General features: G+C 46.7%; 1 protein-coding gene across 6 annotated transcripts in view; it reads right to left on the reverse strand.

The window, feature by feature from the left end:
- Positions 1-18,453, reverse strand: part of LOC143924194 (uncharacterized) — a 491,712-nt gene that overhangs the window by 308,657 nt on the left and 164,602 nt on the right. For 2 of the 6 annotated variants that reach the window (XM_077448344.1, XM_077448343.1), the window contains 3 exons: positions 7,228-7,249; positions 1,952-2,020; positions 13-143 (listed from right to left, as the gene is read on the reverse strand). In XM_077448344.1, the coding sequence (XP_077304470.1) occupies positions 13-143; positions 1,952-2,020; positions 7,228-7,249 (222 nt within the window). The remainder of the gene's footprint in view (positions 1-12; positions 144-1,951; positions 2,021-7,227; positions 7,250-18,453) is intronic. The other 4 variants (XM_077448346.1, XM_077448345.1, XM_077448347.1 and 1 more) reach the window with 3 other exon arrangements.

Below are 18,453 nucleotides of genomic sequence, written 5' to 3' on the forward strand. Positions count from 1 at the left end.
GTAGTAACTTACCTGAGAGCACTTCTATCAAGTAGATCAAGGCACTTAAGAATCAACTTAACATTGTATAAACCACTCTTCATGTTGTAAGTAAAATGAAAAGCAGATGTGAAATAGCCCAGATCCAACAACCTTCGTAGTTCCTAATGGAAATAAGAGTGCAAATTAGAAAATTAAACTAATAGCTTTTACTTTTTATAGCATCTACATAGACCTTTTCAATTTATCTCAGATGCTTCCGTCTTTCATTTCAAATTTTACAATTCATAACCTCATGTCAATTTTATTTAGGGATAATTTCTTTATGTTTAAACTCAGGAAAAAGATTGTCATGTCTTTATATCTTTAAATAGTGATCAAGAGTTATATATTTCAAGATAACATCATACGTGTACACCTATATAATATTTAATTTAAAGGGTAGTTCCACTTTTGCAAACAAATTGGAATAACACCTACTTTATATTTCTTAGGCTACTTTCCCACTGAGGCGCTTTACAGGTGCTACAGCGCTAAAAATAGCGCCTGTATAGCGCCTCTCCTGTGACTCCAGTGTGAAAGCCCTCGGACGGAAAGGGCTTGCAGGACAGTCAAAAAAGTCCTACAAGCCGCATCTTTGCAGTGCTATAGGAGTGGTGTATTCAAAGCGCCCCTTGCCACTGAAAACAATGGGGCAACGCCACAAACCCGCCAGCAAAGTGCCGTTGCAGCGGTGCTTTGTGGGCGGTTTTAATCCTTTTTCGGTCACCCTACTAGCAGCCGAATAGCGCTGCTAAGACGACGGTAAAGTGGTGTTAAAAATAGCCTTTTACTTGCCTAAATCCTTACATGCTCTCCCTGCTTTGTGATGTTTAGAAGGGGACTGTGGAGTAATGTTTAGTGCAGTTATCACAATATTCAGAGAAAATTATGTATAGTTTATAAAATTGATTATTAAAGCACACGCTAGCTACTTACTTATTCCAGGGACTAGATATATATGTACTGATGTTACTCTAGCCTCCACTAAATCATGACAAGGCGGAAAACATCATCATCAACCCTCTGTAAGCTCAGTCTAGAACTTACATAGGGTTTCGGTCCTGGGGAAAAGAGTAATGGGAGAGTGTAGTGAGAAGAAATGTATTAAACAATGAGCTAGTTATTTTGTCACTTTGTCCAGAATTAGCAAAATTAGAGCCTGTTTATGGCTAAATAGGGAATTTAATGAGAATGACTTACTACAACAAATTCCTTATTATAGCAGTGTGTGGGTGGGATGCTTAGGAATTCCAGCCAACAGACTCTGGTGCTGGCATCTAAAAGGTACAGTAAGTGAGCAACCATTGTGTGCTAAAATATTCTGTTTTCGACTAATCACTAAGATTCAATTGTTGAGTATACTTTAAGATTTAATAATGGATGGAATAAACAATGTAAATGGGGCCTTTTATGAGAAAATAAAGATACTCATGCCAATATTGCCAGTGCCCTTTAAAAGTTAGGCTGTCATTCTGGCCATTCAGCTTCACCACTAATCCAAACAGTACAGGTAGCTGAAAGCAATTAATTGAAAAATGACACAAAGCAAAGTGGTGTTGCTGCCAATATTTCCAGTAACATCCAAACTATCATGTACTAGTGTTGTATAGAAAAATAAATATGCACATTATAGTGTCACTCAATTAAAGTGATATTTCACTTCCAGGAGGAGAATGGCCATCTGGATCTCCTCCAGAACTAAGATTTATTTACCAGCTTGATTCACACCCACTTTAAGTCTCATTCCTCTACCTTCCAAATGGGTGTTCCCACTCCTGTTTTTTATTCTACACAATATAAAATATATAAATTAAATGGCAGAGTTGGAGCTCCTAATTTCTACTGAAAAAGGTATGGTCAAGTGCAAAGATCTCAAAGTATGTGTTATCTCTACATTTTGTCTGTAAAGTTCTTGTACTGGTTAAGTTACCTTGGAGCAGACTCCTCCTTTGTTGAAAGATCCAGATGGAACACAACTCTCTAATGAGTCACTGGGAAACTAGAATTGTAAAAAAATGTATAATGCATAGTCTTCTTTTACTTATCATTTGTACTCTTGAAGAATACTGACATATACAACAGGTTATCAGTGACAAAATAGTTACAACACATACATTAAAAATAGATAATTATAATGCATATATTCATGGCAGTGAATACCCAATGAGTATTCCGTAGGTAAAACTCTCCCCCTCTCAGAATCAGAATAAAGCCGTTACACAGACAGGCAACTTCATCCAGAAACAGGGAGGCAGAATTACAAAATACGCAACTGGAAATTTAAAGGGCTAAAAAAAATCATGCTGGGACATCATTAAAGGGCATCTGCCTTTACTGCTGATGCCAATGTTATAAGAATCTTTCATTCCATGGAGTTAAAATGGCAATTCCAATTCACAAGTCGCATACTAGTTCCAGGGCTGTGAAATCTAATCTGATCAGTTTTACTGTCAGTGATTTGACTGCCCCAGAACTATCACATGACCAGTCAGTCAAAGAATTATCACTCCTGTCAAAGTTTTTAACACAGGTACTTGGTGTAGTAACAGATTTCTTTTAAAGTGCATCCAAACCAAAAGCAAAAATTGAATATACTGCAGCTTACCAGTACTTAGATGAGGTTTCTGCATTATTTTTCATTAATTTTCCTTTTATTTGCACCTGGAAATCTTTAATATAACACACTTTCTGTCATAGGGTGTCTATGCACACTCCTCAAATGAATTTATAGAGGAACTTTGGTTGCCACCCAGGCTGGACTTGTCTGCTTTTGTTCATCTCCATTACATTGGCGGTGAGGAGATAAGTATTTTACACAAGAAATATAACATTGTTTTTGCTTCCAGTTTATCTCCCATAAAGTGACAAGGAGACTGCATTTCTGACAAGATCATCAGGGTCTTTGTGTACATGGTAAAATGTTCTAAGCATGAAAAATGAGAACTAATCCAGCCACCACAACTAAAGATGGGTAAGCAGTAATATATTTAATTTTTGCTCCTGAGTTTAGTTATACTTTAACCTCCCTGGCAGTCTGATTATGTCAGTATTTTTGGTTGTCAAAGCAGTACATTGTTTTGCATGGAACAGTAAACTGAGTTTATATAGTGAAGTACAGTATTGTCAAATCCATCAGACTGTTTTGATGTTGAATTATAAAAGCTGTGGTGTTCTGTCAGATCAGCAAACTTCTGAGATCAGCATCAGTTCAACATCAAAAGAGTTTCACTTATTTCTAAATACTGTATTATAATATATAAGCTCAGTTTATTGTTATAAATAAGTGTGATTTGCAAAACTCCGGTAGGTGTAATAAGATATCTGTTTGTTGCCTTCTCACTGTATCTGTACTGTGGACGAGTGTGAGGTGTAGCAAGATGGCGGCGACAGAACCTCACTTCCATTACAAGATATGATGGGTCACCTAATCTAATGGAACACCGGCATCGGCCAGAGGACACAGCGGGAGGACATTGGGGATCGCAGGGACAAGGTAAGTATCACTAAAGTTTAATCCCAAATGTGGGCCGGTGATAGTAATGCCTAGGAATGGGCCAAACAGGCCCCTGTTTGGTTCGCACCAGAACTTCCGAAAACTGCAAAAGTTTGGACCTGCATAACGAAGCCCATTAAAGGCAGTGGGACCTGAACGTCATACAAGCAAAAGTACCCATTTTTAAGGCTTATATGCATGCAAGTAATTGGGCATACAATGGTTATAGGGGTTCGGGTCCTGCCCTGGGGGACATGTATCAATAAAAAAACAGTTTGTGAAAAACATAATTTTTTAATGAGCAGTGATTTTCGGATTTTTAAAGTGAAAGCCTAAAAAAAAAAAAATCCTTCCTCCTTAGTCTACCTGTAAAGTGGCAGATCTGTACCATGTTTAGAATCTGCTGCAGCAATAATTGCATTTATAAAGCCCAAAAAAATGATATTTTTCCTGCAAGCTGCCTTTATTTTTCTCAGCAACAGCAGGGGAGCCAGTGTGTATGATGAGGCCACAATGTAGTGCACTGGGAACAAGATTAGATATTTTTTGGATACATTCTGGCTTTACTTTGACTTTGTATAGAAGTAATGGGCGCGTAAAAATTGGTCTTTGGATGTCGGTGGCGCCTTCCCACCGTAACCCTTAAGAAGGAACTCTTGATAAAAGCAAGAATTGGCCTTGCTGTAAAAAATTGCAATGATATACACTTGTCAAACAGATGCAGAAAATTTACTCTTTGGGTGTCGGGGGCACCGTAACCCTATAGAGGTGCTCTTGATGAAGGCAAAATAAATTGCAATGATATGTATATTACAGAGATACAAAAGAAGAAGAAGGGGGCGCCTCTGGGTGTAGATTTCTTTAAAAAGCTATTTATTCACAAGTCATTCTAAAACAGAGAGATTTTGCACTCACATTTTCCATAAAATAAGCAGGCATGTAGAATAGGAGGGGTCATCTGATTTAGTCCGTCACTTCTGTTCCGGTCCGCAAGTGTCCTATTGTCCTCTCCTGGCGTTACCACTGGTTTGTTGTTCAAAAAAGCCGGCTCGGTGGACGCAGGGGATGTTCTTCCAAAGCGAGGCTTGGTTTGCTGTGACACGCGGGTCGCGGAATTGTGACATCACGGCGGGCGACGCGTTTCCTGAGCGTTCGGGTCGAGGTGGGGAGCCGACCCCGCTCTTTCATCAGGCCAATCACGCCCCCTTCTTCTTCTTTTGTATCTCTGTAATAATCTAGGAGCCTGGTTTCAGCTCCCTGCGGTGGCAGCCCTGCGCGTTGAATTCCTACTTAAGGAACGAAAGGCATTCTCCTGGGACTTGATAACTATACTATCGCTTCATATACTTTTATACAGACAGCCTCTTTGAGCATATTATTATGTGATGTTTGCGCCTTAACTTGTTGAATGATATGTGTATGGTTGGTGTTTTTGCTATGTTTTATGTGCCTGAGACACAGTTTGCAGATTGCAACAGTGCGATCTGCTGCAGATGTGCTGAAAAAGGCCCATTTTAAACTGGAAGTAACACACACAAAACTATATGGCGTTAAACTGGCAGTAAAGCACACAGAACTATATGGTGTCAAACTGGCAGTAATGCACACAGAACTATATGGCTTTAAACTGGCAGTAATGCACACAGAAGTGTAGCGCTGGCTCCTGAAGAGCATGCGCTATGTGTTTTGTCATTTAACCTTTCCCTTGAACCGCAGTTTGGTTTTGGGTTCAATTGTTCTAAATTTAGACCTCAGCACCAGTCTAGCTGGATTGCCTGATGTCCTGCCTAACCATAGGTGGCACTGTCATCATGGAAGGGTGCAGAACGCAGTCTAATTGGGTGCATTAAGGTTACTCTCTCTTGGAACCAGCCCAGTGGGAGTGTCACTCTTGCTGTGCCTTCTGGGAGAGGGTACTTAAGGTGCGCATGTCACGTGTTTCGGGGTTTCCGGTCCAGGAGTGTTTTCTGACTGTTTGGTCCTGGTCCTCATGACTAGCCCCCAGGACTGCCATGGCCTGGGGTGTGGATCCACCGGAATTCAAACCTCAGGGCTGGCTAGCCCGAGGTAAGGGAACTGAAGGAAGGATTCGGAGGTGGTCCGGTGCCATCTCGGTTAGTGGAGAAGCCCAGCAACTGTGAAGGTTTCCAGGGGAGGACTCTTTGGGAGAAGGCCACGCAAAGATTGACTTCTCAACAAGAGCCTGGACAAGTTGGAAGACCCCAGGTGAATCCAATCTCGTGCGGTATCGCCGCAAGATACTGGTACCATACGAGGGTTCTACAAGTTGTCTACAAACTTTTCAGTTTTACCAAAGTGCTCTACACCAAGTCTGTGGCAGAGACTTGTATCTGATTTAAACACCTTGTTTGCTGCTGGACCTGGTGAGAGAATGGCTTTCCAATAAGGGTGAGGATCCAGCTGTGAGTGGCTATTTTCTGGATTTCCTGATATGAGAGATGTGTTTTTTTTTCATACTGACATAGCACTAAGAGTACCTGGACTTTTCCTACCTAAACCCCCTAACCCTACGTTGAGAGACTGTGTTTGTTAATTATTTCTTTTGCAAATAAAAATCCCTTCGAGTAGATCTGGTGTCAGTCTCTGCAGTTCTTGGTGGGCCATCTACCCCTAGACAGACACGAGGTGAAGAAGGTAACGGTAAGCCCAATTAAGTCAGCCATTCCTTCGGGGGTCAGTGCTACAGAAGTAAATGGCGTTAAACTGGCAGTAACATACAAAACTATATGGCGTTAAACTGGCAGTAACGCACACAGAACTATATGGCGTTAAACTGCCAGCAACGCACACAAGACTGTTTGGCGTTAAACTGGCAGTAACGCAATCTAACAGATGGTGTTCAACTGTCACTACACTGACGCTATCTAAACTGTTCCTTCTCTAGCTATACACTAATGTAAAGATTACTGACGCGGTCTCGCACTACACTACACTGAAACTATCTGAGTTGTCCCTACTGTACACTAATGTATGTATGAATGACACGGTCTCACTACACTACAGTGAAACTATCTGAGCTGTCCAGATTCTAGCTGCACACTATACAAAGCTGAATGATGGTCCTCCTCACTACACTATGCCTAGACTGACACTAAACTAATAGTCTACACTGACAGTTGAAGGAAAATACCACAGGATAGCACACTAACTAACTAATAGCCCTGTTCTATCTCTCTCCACGCTGAAATCACACTGAAAATGGCTGCCATTGAAAGAATACTTTCATACTATGGGGCGGAATGAGCTATGATTCTGACAGTGCTATGTGCCCTGATTGGTTAAAATGTTCACTGCTTCAGCCAATCAGGGCTTGCAATGCACTATTCATCGCCGCAATGCATTGTGGTCGGTTCGGGGGGCGAACAAGCGGTCGAACGACCCGTTTGTCTGTCTGTTTGTCGAACTTCCAAACAGCTAAAGTTCGGCACAAACGTATACTCGGGCTGAACCGTTGGCCCATCCCTAGTAATACCGTTATTATATATGATGTTTGGCTCCTGCCAAACAAGTACATGTTTGAGAGTTCGCCTGAGCAAAGGTTTGATGCAACCACAAGTTCCTTAAACATATTCCTACTTGAATTTTTTTTTTACCCCCAGATATCAATTGTACATTTGTTAATTTAATGTATTGAACATAAATAAGTGATAATATAAATTAATATATTAACCAAAATATATAATATAACTCACCCCAAGTGCACATGCAATCATCCTAAAAAAAAGAAAAAAAATAGAAGGATCAGAGTTTTTAGCAGCTGTAAATAGAGGAAATGTCTTTTAAAAGACCATACCCACCTACCACAGAGTACACAAACGTCTGATCTGGCAAGGTTATATGAAGAAAACTATGTTGCCCTGCTTAAAAAAAAATAAAACAGGATCTGGAAGGTTGGAATAAAGCTACCCATACATGGCTAGGCAGAATTAACATGATAAAAGTAAATATCTTATCAAGGATTTTGTTTCTCCTGCAGATGCTGCCTATTTCTTTACCCAAAAAACTGATTTTCACAACTTTTGTGTGGAAAAACAGCCTAGACTGACTTATCATATTCTCGCGCAGACTGGGCCTACCCAATCTGAAGAATAGCTATAGGGTAGTGTCCTTAACTGAAATAGTTGGAAAAACTATGGTGGGTCTTACCTTGGCCCATGCCCCATGGGTCGCTGTCAGGGAAAATGTAAGCTTCTCCCTATTGCTTAAAAGCACAAATACAGCCCTCTTATATAATCCCAGGAAAGCACACTCATTTATCTCTCCAAGTAACACAAAAAGATGCTGGTATCACCTCGAGCTCAGTATAATCCTGAACAAAATAGCCAAGCTGCTTTTATTTATACTAAACAAAAGAGGGTGCTTCAGAGTCAGCCAATCAGACACTTTTATTCATTCAAAAGAACCAATGGCACACATGCATATATTCAAATTGAAATGCAGTAGTGACGTGTGAAAAACCATGCGGTGAGCACATGGTTCCGAACACAACTGTGTGCACATTCCCACTGCTACCAATGATGTGAGCCATACTATATTATGGCCCAGTGGTCCATAATTATGTATGGTTATGCTATGGTTCCCAAGTACGCAGACCTGCTTACTTAGGAGTTTAAATGCGATCGCCAAGGAGTGGCCAGTCCCTTGTTGAGGCATAAAAAAACATCCTTAAAAGAGCAAACAGATCTGCCATGTCCACGGGAAGGTTTCCGCATCCAATGGTCTTCCACCAGCATCTGTATGTGCGAATACACTTACATGAGCATATTACAGCCAAACAGACACTGGGGGGCATCTGACAACATACATTAATAAAAATTTTCACAACAGTACCGCACCTTTATAGAGGTCTCTCAGACACCACCTCCTCCTCAATACGTATACGTTGTATTAAGAAAAAGTGTTCCCCCCCTTCTCCCACTGGGAAGATTCTTGTGGTTCATTAATGACAGCTGGGGAAATGAGTTCAAATTTCCTAACTCAAATTTCTTAACAATAAAATATTGCACACAATAGAAGAATTTAGGGAGGTATGTGGAACATTTCCTATGGATGCCTGGAGAAATAAGCAGTTGCAACACTTTGTTACTGTTCATTTGAAGGGCATGAGACCTACCCCTTACTGGGTTAGAATCTGTATGCCTTAAATTATCGATTGATAAGGGACTACTATCCAATTCCGCTAAGAAGCCCTTATGCCGCGTACACACGGTCAAACTGTATGACGTACTTAGTCTGGCGGAAAAGTACGCCAGACTGTCCGTCGGAATTTCCGAACGGGCTACTTGCCCACACACGGCACTTTTTGAGCGGACTAATACGGCGCACTAAGTCCGCCGTACTATCCACCCTACTTTTGAAATGAACGGACTCACCCACACACGCGGAGGAAAGTCCGCTCATTTCAAACGCGTCTCCAGGTAGGCGGGGCCTGCGAAGGAGACGTCGCTGGCCCCGCCGCATGGTATGGACTTAAAGGGGAACCCCAACGCGGCCTTAGGCCGCGTACACACGGGCGGACTGTCCGTCCAACTAAGTCCGTCAGACAATCCGACAGACAGTCCGTCCGACTTTTGAATGAATGGACTTGACCACACACGACGAACAGACAGTCCGCTGAAAGCTTGCGCGATGACGTGTACAGCACGTACGACGGGACTAGAAATACGACGTCCAATACACTGCAATGCAACCTTCGGCCGTGTAAATCCTTTCTGAGCATGCGCCATACTTAGTCCGTCCAACTTGCCTACTCACGAGCGGACTGTCCGCTGAAACCAAGTTTGGACGGCAATATTACGGAAATTCCGAAAGACTTAGTCCGCCAGACTGTCCGCTGAAAAAGTCCTCTGAAGCCCACACACGAGCGGATTGTCCGCTGAAACACGTTTCAGCGGACCAAGTCCGTCAGACAGTCCGCCCGTGTGTACGTGGCCTTAGATTGTGTTTTTCACTACTATGGATCCCCATGCTCCCCTGACCTGTTCCTTTTATTCCCACCCATTTTTATGCCCTTTTCACCTCCCCGTCTATCTAATCTAATGTTAATGTTGTTAAGTTAAGCCCCAAGAGAAGAGCATATTTTTGAAGGCAATTTTTGATTATCAATGTGGATTATAATATGTTTGACCAGAGAAGCACGGATTAAGGAATGCAATGACATAAGGAGTGCTGGGCATGACAGTGTGTATGAGGGACTCACGGGGTTAAGCTGGATGGGTGGAGCTGAGAACAAAGGGTTGGCAGGAAGCAGGCTCAGTGAAGGGGAGGGGCCATATAAAAGGGAGGGGTGGGGCCTTAGGGGATCATTCGGATCCCAGCGTGACACAGAGGAGGCCGTTTTTCGCTGCTCCTCTGTAATGGCCGACCTGGACGGAATCTTCGCGCGGCTACAACGGGCGGCGGAGGGGCACAGTGCGGACTGGCTGTGGGACCGCGTGGGGGACCTGGCGGATGGCGCTTAGGAGGTCGGCGGGACAGGTGAGGTGCCGCTGCGCGCGCGCGGAGGTCTCGGCCTCTGGCGCGTTTTTCTCCAGGGCCTACACCTCGGCCACCTCGTGACTCCCGGAGCCCGGGGGAGGACCGTTCGGTCCCCCCGGCGAAACGACCAGTACTTGGCTCTCCCTGGTCCGGGCGGTCGTCACGCCGCCGACCGGAGGGGGGCAGGGCTTCACGGCCGCATGGCACTGGCTCCGGGCCGGGACGGGACCCGGTAGAGGGGGGGGCGTGCAGGGGGCTCGGGGTCTAGCCACATGGGGGGGAGCACATGGCGCGTGAACCGCGGCCTGGGGTCTCAGGCGAGGGGACCCGCGTGGTGGGGGGACGGGGGGTGGCGCGGGGGGGGCCACATCTTCAAGGTGGGGGCGGGCGGTTCAAAGGGGGCCGCCAAGGTGCCTAACAGGGCTGGTTTTGGACGCCAGCATGCTGGGGGCAGTGGGGGGCCACGGACCTTGCAGGTTGCTCCGGATCACGCGGACCGGGAGGACCGCTCTGAGCACAGGGGGATGGCGGCGTCCCCGGTGCGCGCTGGGGAGGACGGGTCCGAGAGTGAGATGTCCCAGGAAGAGGAATTTTCCACCGCAGCTCCTGGACCGGTGCAGGTCGGCGGGGCCCCGGTGGGGCCAGGTAAGTTGCCCGATTCTACATTGCTGACGGAAGCCCTGCGGGGTTTGCTGGGGGTGGAACATGGGGGCTCGGGGGCCCCGGTGTCCCTGGATGGCAAGGGGGGGGGCTTCCGTAGGTCCGTCGGGGGGACTGGCCATGTTGCCTCGGGGGGGCCCTCGGGTCAGCTGCAGGAGCTTTTGGAGGGGCTGCAGGCCCTGGTGGGTAGGTTTGCAGGGGGTTCGGGGACACCGCAAGTGGGCCCCTGGCTGGTTCAGGGGGTGGGGGCCGGGGGGTCCGGGGCTGCACCGGTGGTGGACCCCCCGACCGCTGCGGCGTCGGGGGGTGCGGACGTGGGGTCCGGGGGCTCGGGGGTTCCCCCGGTGGCCGCGGACTCAGCGGCGCGGGCCAATGTGGTTAGGATCGCGGATGCTGCCCGGTGCGAAGTCTATGTTTGCTTCGAGGGCCAGTTGGGGGCGCATCTGAAGCAGGAGGTACGGGATAAGATTGGCAAGGGTGAGTATGTGGAGATTTTCTCTTTGCTCCCCCTCGAGAAGTTTAACTTGGATAGGCTCAAGCCGGACAGTTCCAAGAAGGATGACGAGGAGAAGCGTAGGTATCGGCTGATCCCGCGCACGTTTGCGAATTGGCTTCAGGCGTTCGCAATCTTGGCTAGCGTGATAGGGGAGAAGAACCCCGAGCACTGCTCGGCGTTGTTCTGTTATATGGACGTGATTGGTGAGGCTTATCGGGTATATGGGGGGGTGGCGTGGCTGCGCTATGACGAGCAGTTTAGGCAGCGCAAGGCGGTGCGGGCGGAACTGCACTGGGACCACAAGGACATAAGCCTCTGGATGAGGCTTATGTCTGCGGTGCGGACGCCTACTCCGTTTCTTCAGGGGGGGGCCGGGAGTGTGTCGTCCTCGGGGCTGCCGGCCGGAAAGAAGTGGGGGGTGTGCTGGCCCGGCCGGAAAGAAGGGGCGTGTTAATTCGGTGGCGCGTGCCGATTCAAGCACGAGTGTTCCGGCTGCGGCGGCAACCACGCCCTGTCCCGATGTTTCAAAAAGGGTAAGCGTGCCGGCGATGCTGCTCACAAAAGGGATGACGCCGGTGAACCTGGGAAGGATGCTTCCTTTCCTAAATAGGTATCCGGATGGTGAGGCGGCGCGGGGGTTGATTTCGGGTTTTCGGGACGGTTTCAGGATTCCTGCCGGGGTGACCGGGCCTAACCATTTTGTGCGTTTACAGAAGGAACACAGGGAAGACTTGCGGGCGTGGCATGAATTTTTGGCCTCGTATAACGGGCGGGCCATGTGGATGTCAGGGCCAGTGAGCAACTTCGATGTGGAGTTGGTCACTGACGCGGCTGGGTCTGCGGGTTATGGGGCATATTTTCGGGGGCGGTGGAGTGCTGAACCTTGGCCGCGCTCGTGGGAGGTTGCGGGGTTGTTGGGCAATTTGGTTCTACTCAAATTATTCCCGGAGGTGTTGGCTTTGGAACTGTGGGGGGAGGATTTTCGTAATTTGAAGTTGCGCATCAATTGCGACAACATGGGGGTGGTTCAGGTCATCAATCGGATGACTGCTTCCTCGCCCCCGGTCATCCGGCTGCTGCGGCAACTGGTGTTTCGGTGTTGGAGGCTCAATGTTTACGTTTATGCAGTGCACATACCTGGGGTGGAGAATTCCTTGGCTGACTCGCTCTCTCGTTTTCAGTGGGACAAGTTCCGGCAGCTGGCGCCGGGAGCGGAGGAGTCGGGGGCGCCTTGCCCCGGGTGGATGTGGGAGCTGCCCTTGGAGTCGCCGCAGGTTGGTTAAAAAGGTCACTGAGTGAGTCTACGTGGTCCGCCTAGTCTAGGGTGTGGGCGGAATGGTGGGCGTTACTGCGGGAGGTTGGCGTGGCTGGTCGGGGCTCCGACCAGCGCTGGTTGGTCTTGTATTGGGTGGCTCGGAACATCGAAATGGGATTGTCGCCTGCGTCTATTGAGCGGAAGCTGGCGGGGTTGACTTTTTTGTTTAAGATGTGGGGGGAGCCGGACGGGACTAAGGATTTTTGGGTGCGGCAAACGTTGAAGGGGTACAGGAAGGGTCGGAAGGGTCGGGATGCGCGCCGGCCGGTGTCGTTTGAGAATTTGGTGGCGATTTGTTCTCGGTTGGTGGACATTTGTTCGTCCGCTTACGAGGCCGTTTTGTTCACGGCGGCCTTTTCTTTGGCGTTCTATGGGGCTTTTAGGATTGGGGAGTTGGTGTGTCGTTCGAAACGGGTTGTTGGGGGATTGTTGGATCAGGATGTACAGTTGGCTGCTGATCGGGTGAGTATACGGTTGCGGAGGTCCAAGACTGACCAACGGGGCAGGGGAGTGGTGGTTACGCTGCTCGCCTTGCCGGGCTCGGCTGTGTGCCCGGTGGCGGCGGTACGGGCTTTTCGGGCAGTGCGACCGGCGGGGTCGGGCCCCTTTTTGGTGCATGCGGAGGGCTCTTTTCTCTCCAGGTTTCAATTTGTGTCGGTTTTTCGGCGGTGACTGCGGGCGGTTGGGTTGGATGACCGGGAATACGCGTCACATTCTTTCCGGATCGGGGCGGCCACGGAGGATGCCCGATGTGGGCTGGATGAGGCGGTTGTTCACCGGATTGGAAGGTGGGAGTCTAGGAGGTTCCGTTCCTATGTCCGGCCGCAGTTGATCCTGGGGTAAATCGGGGTGCGGCTGGTGAATGTTTGCTGTGGGGGTTTGGGGAAGTACAGGGTTTGTGGTATTAAGTTGGTTGTTGTGTTATTTCTTCTGTTTTTTCATTCCAGATGGAGGTTCCTCACGCCTCGTTTGGATCCTGGGGCATTCGTACGTGCGCTGGGGGGCCAGGAGAGGTGATTCTCGACCGGCAGGCAGGCAATTGGGAATTCCCAGGCGGGAGGCTAGGTTGATGTGGTTGGGATTCCCGGGCATGCGGTGGGAGCGTGTTATGAGGGAGGTTGAGCGCTTTGCTTTGAGGGACAGGGCCCCAGATGTGTTGGTTATTCACGCCGGGGGCAACGACCTGGGCGTACGGAAGGTGAAGGACATTTTAGCGGACATTAAGGCGGATGTTTTGCGCTTGCGGGTCCTTTTCCCGGGTACCATTTTGGTATGGTCGGACATTGTAGCCAGGACGGTGGGCTAGGTCATTGGTCAGCATTGAGAAAACCAGGATCAGGGTGAATAAAGTGGTTGGGAGGTTTGTTGTGCAGAACGGTGGCATTGTGGTGCGGCATCGGGAGTTGGAGGTGAACGTTGGTCTTTATCTTCGGAAGGATGGCGTTCACCTCTCGGACGTGGGTATCGACCTTTGGTCGTTGGGTTTGCAGGAGGGCATACAGAAGGCTCTTCGGGTGTGGGGTGGCCCTCAAGGTTGAGGTGGTCACCCTTTTGGGCTGTGGCGGTGTGTTTTCTGGTGGTTTCTGACGGTAGACAGGTACTCAGAAGGGATCTGAGGGTGTGGGGGGCTCATCTAACGATCGGCCCCTCTGGGTATTCCTGAACGTTGGATGGAATACGGTTATGTTCACTGGCGGAAGTTGTCTCCGACCGGTCACAGGTGGAGGCCTTTTGGAAGTTGGTCAGGTGTACCGCAGTGATTTGGTATTGGCTTAAGTGGGGTCACCGTCAGAGATCACCAGAATGGGCAGTTAATGTTATTTAATGTTGTTTAATGTTAATAAAGTTATTTATATTTATATAGATTTATATATTTATATATTTTCATATTGACAAGTTATTGGAGTGAATTTTTGAGTTATGTTTAATAAAGGCTGTTGTGGCCAGTTTACTCCAACCTATGGTGTGGTCTCGTTTCTAATAGGGGAAGGTATTGGTAAGGAATAATATAAGGGGAACATTCAGACTACACTAGTCATGTGCTTATGAATGTTTAGTTGCCAAATGACACAACTGTTCTTACTGTTATATAACACTTTACTGAAGTACTGCCATTCATGTTTTCAGGGGAACTGTACAATTGCGAGACGAGAGTATTCTTCTTTATACCCTCCTAGTTTGACTGTATTTTTGTAGCCTTATACAAATGAAAACTGAAAGATTATATTAAAAAAAACACCATACCACCCTCAGACACCCACCTCTAAGCTCAAGGCACACAGAAAATTCATCCATATACAAGGCCAATATAGCAAACATGGATTTTATTGCTTTTTCTTTGTGTCACATCTGCTTGCAGTCACACCACCACACAAAACAAGATTATGCTTGCAGAATAGACTGACCTTCAGTGTCTTTTATTTTAGGGTCTGCCATATATAGTGAAGGAAATTTTAAAAAAATAGAGAAGGAGGGAGCTACTATGAAACACTGGTGTGATAAATGACAGAAAAAAGCTACATTTTTTATTTTAGAATATAGCCTAAAAAAGTTTTCTTAACCACTTCAGCCCCGGAAGAATTAGCTGCTGAATGGCCGGGCCATTTTTTGTGATTCGGCACTATGTCGCTTTAACTGGCAATTGTGCGGTCGTGTGACATTGTACCCAAACAAAATTTACATCCTTTTTTTCCCACAAATATAACTTTCTTTTTGGTGGTATTTGATCACCTCTGCAGTTTTTATTTTTTGCGCTATAAACAAAAAAAGAGCGACAATTTTGAAAAAAATATATATTTTTTTTTAATTTTGCTATAATAAATATCCCCCAAAATATATAAAAAACATTTTTTTCCTCAGTTTAACCACTTTCAGACCGGACCATTTTGCTGGTCAATGACCAGAGGTCTTTTTAGAATTTGGCACTGCGCTGCTTTAACTGGTAATTGCGCGGTCATGCAATGTTGTACCCAAACAAAATTTGCGTCCTTTTCTTCCCACAAATAGAGCTTTCTTTTGATGGTATTTGATTGCCTCTGCGATTTTTATTTTTTGCGATATTAACGTAAAAAGACCGCAAATTTTGAAAAAAAATGATATTTTCTACTTTTTGTTATTAAAAAAATCCAATAAACTCAATTTTAGTCATACATTTAGGCCAAAATGTATTCAGCCACATGTCTTTGGTAAAAAAAAAGTCAATAACTGTATATTTATTGGTTTGCGCAAAAGTTGTCACATCTACAAACTAAGGTACGTTTTCTGGAATTTACGCAGCTTTTAGTTTACGACTGCCTATCTCATTTCTTGAGGTGCTAAAATGGCAGGGCAGTACAAACCCCCCCCAAATGACCCCATTTTGGAAAGTAGACCCCCTAAGGAAATTGATAAGTGGCATGTTGAGCCCATTGAATATTTTATTTTATTTTTTTACACAAAGTTGTCACTAAATGATATATTGCTCACACATGCTATGGGCATATGTGAAATGACACCCCAAAATAAATTCTGCTGCTTCTCCTGAGTACGGGGATACCACATATGTGGTACTTTTTGGGAGCCTAGCCGCGTACGGGGCCCCGAAAACCAAGCACCGCCTTCAGGCTTTCTAAGGGCGTAAATTTTTGATTTCACTTCTCACTACCTATTACAGTTTTGAAGGCCATAAAATGCCAAGATGGCACAAAACCCCCACAAATGACCCCATTTTAGAAAGTAGACACCCCAAGCTATTTGCTGAGAGGCATGTTGAGTCCATGGAATATTTTATATTTTGCCACAAGTTGCGGAAAAATTACAAACTTTTTTTTTTTTTTTTTTTTACACAAAGTTGTCACTAAATGATATATTGCTCACACATGCTATGGGCATATGTGAAATGACACCCCAGAATAAATTCTGCTGCTTCTCCTGAGTACGGGGATACCACATATGTGGGACTTTTTGGGAGCCTAGCCACGTACGGGGCCCCGAAAACCAAGCACCGCCATCAGGCTTTCTAAGGGCGTAAATTTTTGATTTCACTTCTCACTACCTATTACAGTTTTGAAGGCCATAAAATGCCAAGATGGCACAAAACCCCCACAAATGACCCCATTTTAGAAAGTAGACACCCCAAGCTATTTGCTGAGAGGCATGTTGAGTCCATGGAATATTTTATATTTTGCCACAAGTTGCGGGAAAATTACAAACTTTTTATTTTTATTTTATTTTTTCACAAAGTTGTCACTAAATGATATATTGCTCACGCATGCCATGGGCATATGTGAAATGACACCCCAAAATAAATTCTGCTGCTTCTCCTGAGTACGGGGATACCACATATGTGGGACTTTTTGGGAGCCTAGCCGCGTACGGGACCCCGAAAACCAAGCACCGCCTTCAGGCTTTCTAAGGGCGTTACAGTTTTGAAGGCCATAAAATGCCAAGATGGCACAAACCCCCCCCCAAATGACCCCATTTTGGAAAGTAGACACCCCTAAATTTAGGGGTACACTAGTGAGACTAGGTAATAAATGGCGGGTGCCCTGAAACTATAAAAAAATAACTAACCAACCAGCGTCACCTGTAACAGTTATATGGTGATCACTGGTGAAAGGGTTAACTAGGGGGCAATCAGGGGGCTTTATGCGGTAGTATATGGGGGTCCCTGGCGCTATAAAAAGCTGCGGCGAACCTAAATACCTACCTGCCTAACTAGCGTCACCTGTGACACTAATACAGCGATCAGAAAAACGATTGCTTATTAGGCTGGGTTCACACTGGAGCGATGCGGGAACGCCACTAATCCGCGGCGGGTTCCCGCATCGCATGCCTCCCGGCGGCAGTTCACACTGCCCTATGCGAACTGCTGGGAGTGTCAGTGAAATGTTAATGACACCCCCAGATCAGTTCGCATATCGCAGTGCGATCTGCAAACTCGGATCGCATGGTGTGAACACCCATGCGATCCGATTCTGCTGCGGACCAAAAAAAGGGTCCCGTGCGAATTTGCGGCGGGTGCGACGCAAATTCAGCCATACTATCTGTATGGCTGAACTCGAATCGCACAGAGATCGGATGTGATTTGCACTGCAGTGCGGTGCGAATCACATCCGTTCTCATAAACCGCTGCAATGTGAACCCAGCCTTAGTGACACTGGCGACGGGGGGTGATCACGGGGTTAAACCTTTATTGGGGGGGTTAGGGGGGTACCTTAGAACTAAAGGGGGCTAACCCTAACTGCCCTAACAGTTATTACAGTCACAAATGACACCCGCCGGGTGATCAGGGGGTTAAACCTTTATTAGGTAATAAATGGCGGGTGCCCTGAAACTATAAAAAAATAACTAACCAACCAGCGTCACCTGTAACAGTTATATGGTGATCACTGGTGAAAGGGTTAACTAGGGGGCAATCAGGGGGCTTTATGCGGTAGTATATGGGGGTCTCTGGTGCTATAAAAAGCTGTGGCGAACCTAAATACCTACCTGCCTAACTAGCGTCACCTGTGACACTAATACAGCGATCAGAAAAATGATCGCTTATTAGGCTGGGTTCACACTGGAGCGATGCGGGAACGCCACTAATCCGCGGCGGGTTCCCGCATCGCATGCCTCCTGGCGGCAGTTCACACTGCCCTATGCGAACTGCTGGGAGTGTCAGTGAAATGTTAATGACACCCCCAGATCAGTTCGCATATCGCAGTGCGATCTGCAAACTCGGATCGCATGGTGTGAACACCCATGTGATCCGATTCTGCTGCGGAACAAAAAAGGGTCCCGTGCGAATTTGCGGCGGGTGCGGCGAATGGCTGAACTCGAATCGCACAGAGATCGGATGTGATTTGCACTGCAGTGCGGTGCGAATCACATCCGTTCTCATAAACCGCTGCAATGTGAATCCAGCCTTAGTGACACTGGCGACGGGGGGTGATCACGGGGTTAAACCTTTATTGGGGGGGTTAGGGGGGTACATTAGAACTAAAGGGG

Source organism: Lithobates pipiens, unplaced genomic scaffold (assembly GCF_037356315.1).
Source record: "Lithobates pipiens isolate NorthernLeopardFrog02 unplaced genomic scaffold, aLitPip1_a1.2 Scaffold_22, whole genome shotgun sequence".
Lineage (NCBI taxonomy): Eukaryota > Metazoa > Chordata > Amphibia > Anura > Ranidae > Lithobates > Lithobates pipiens.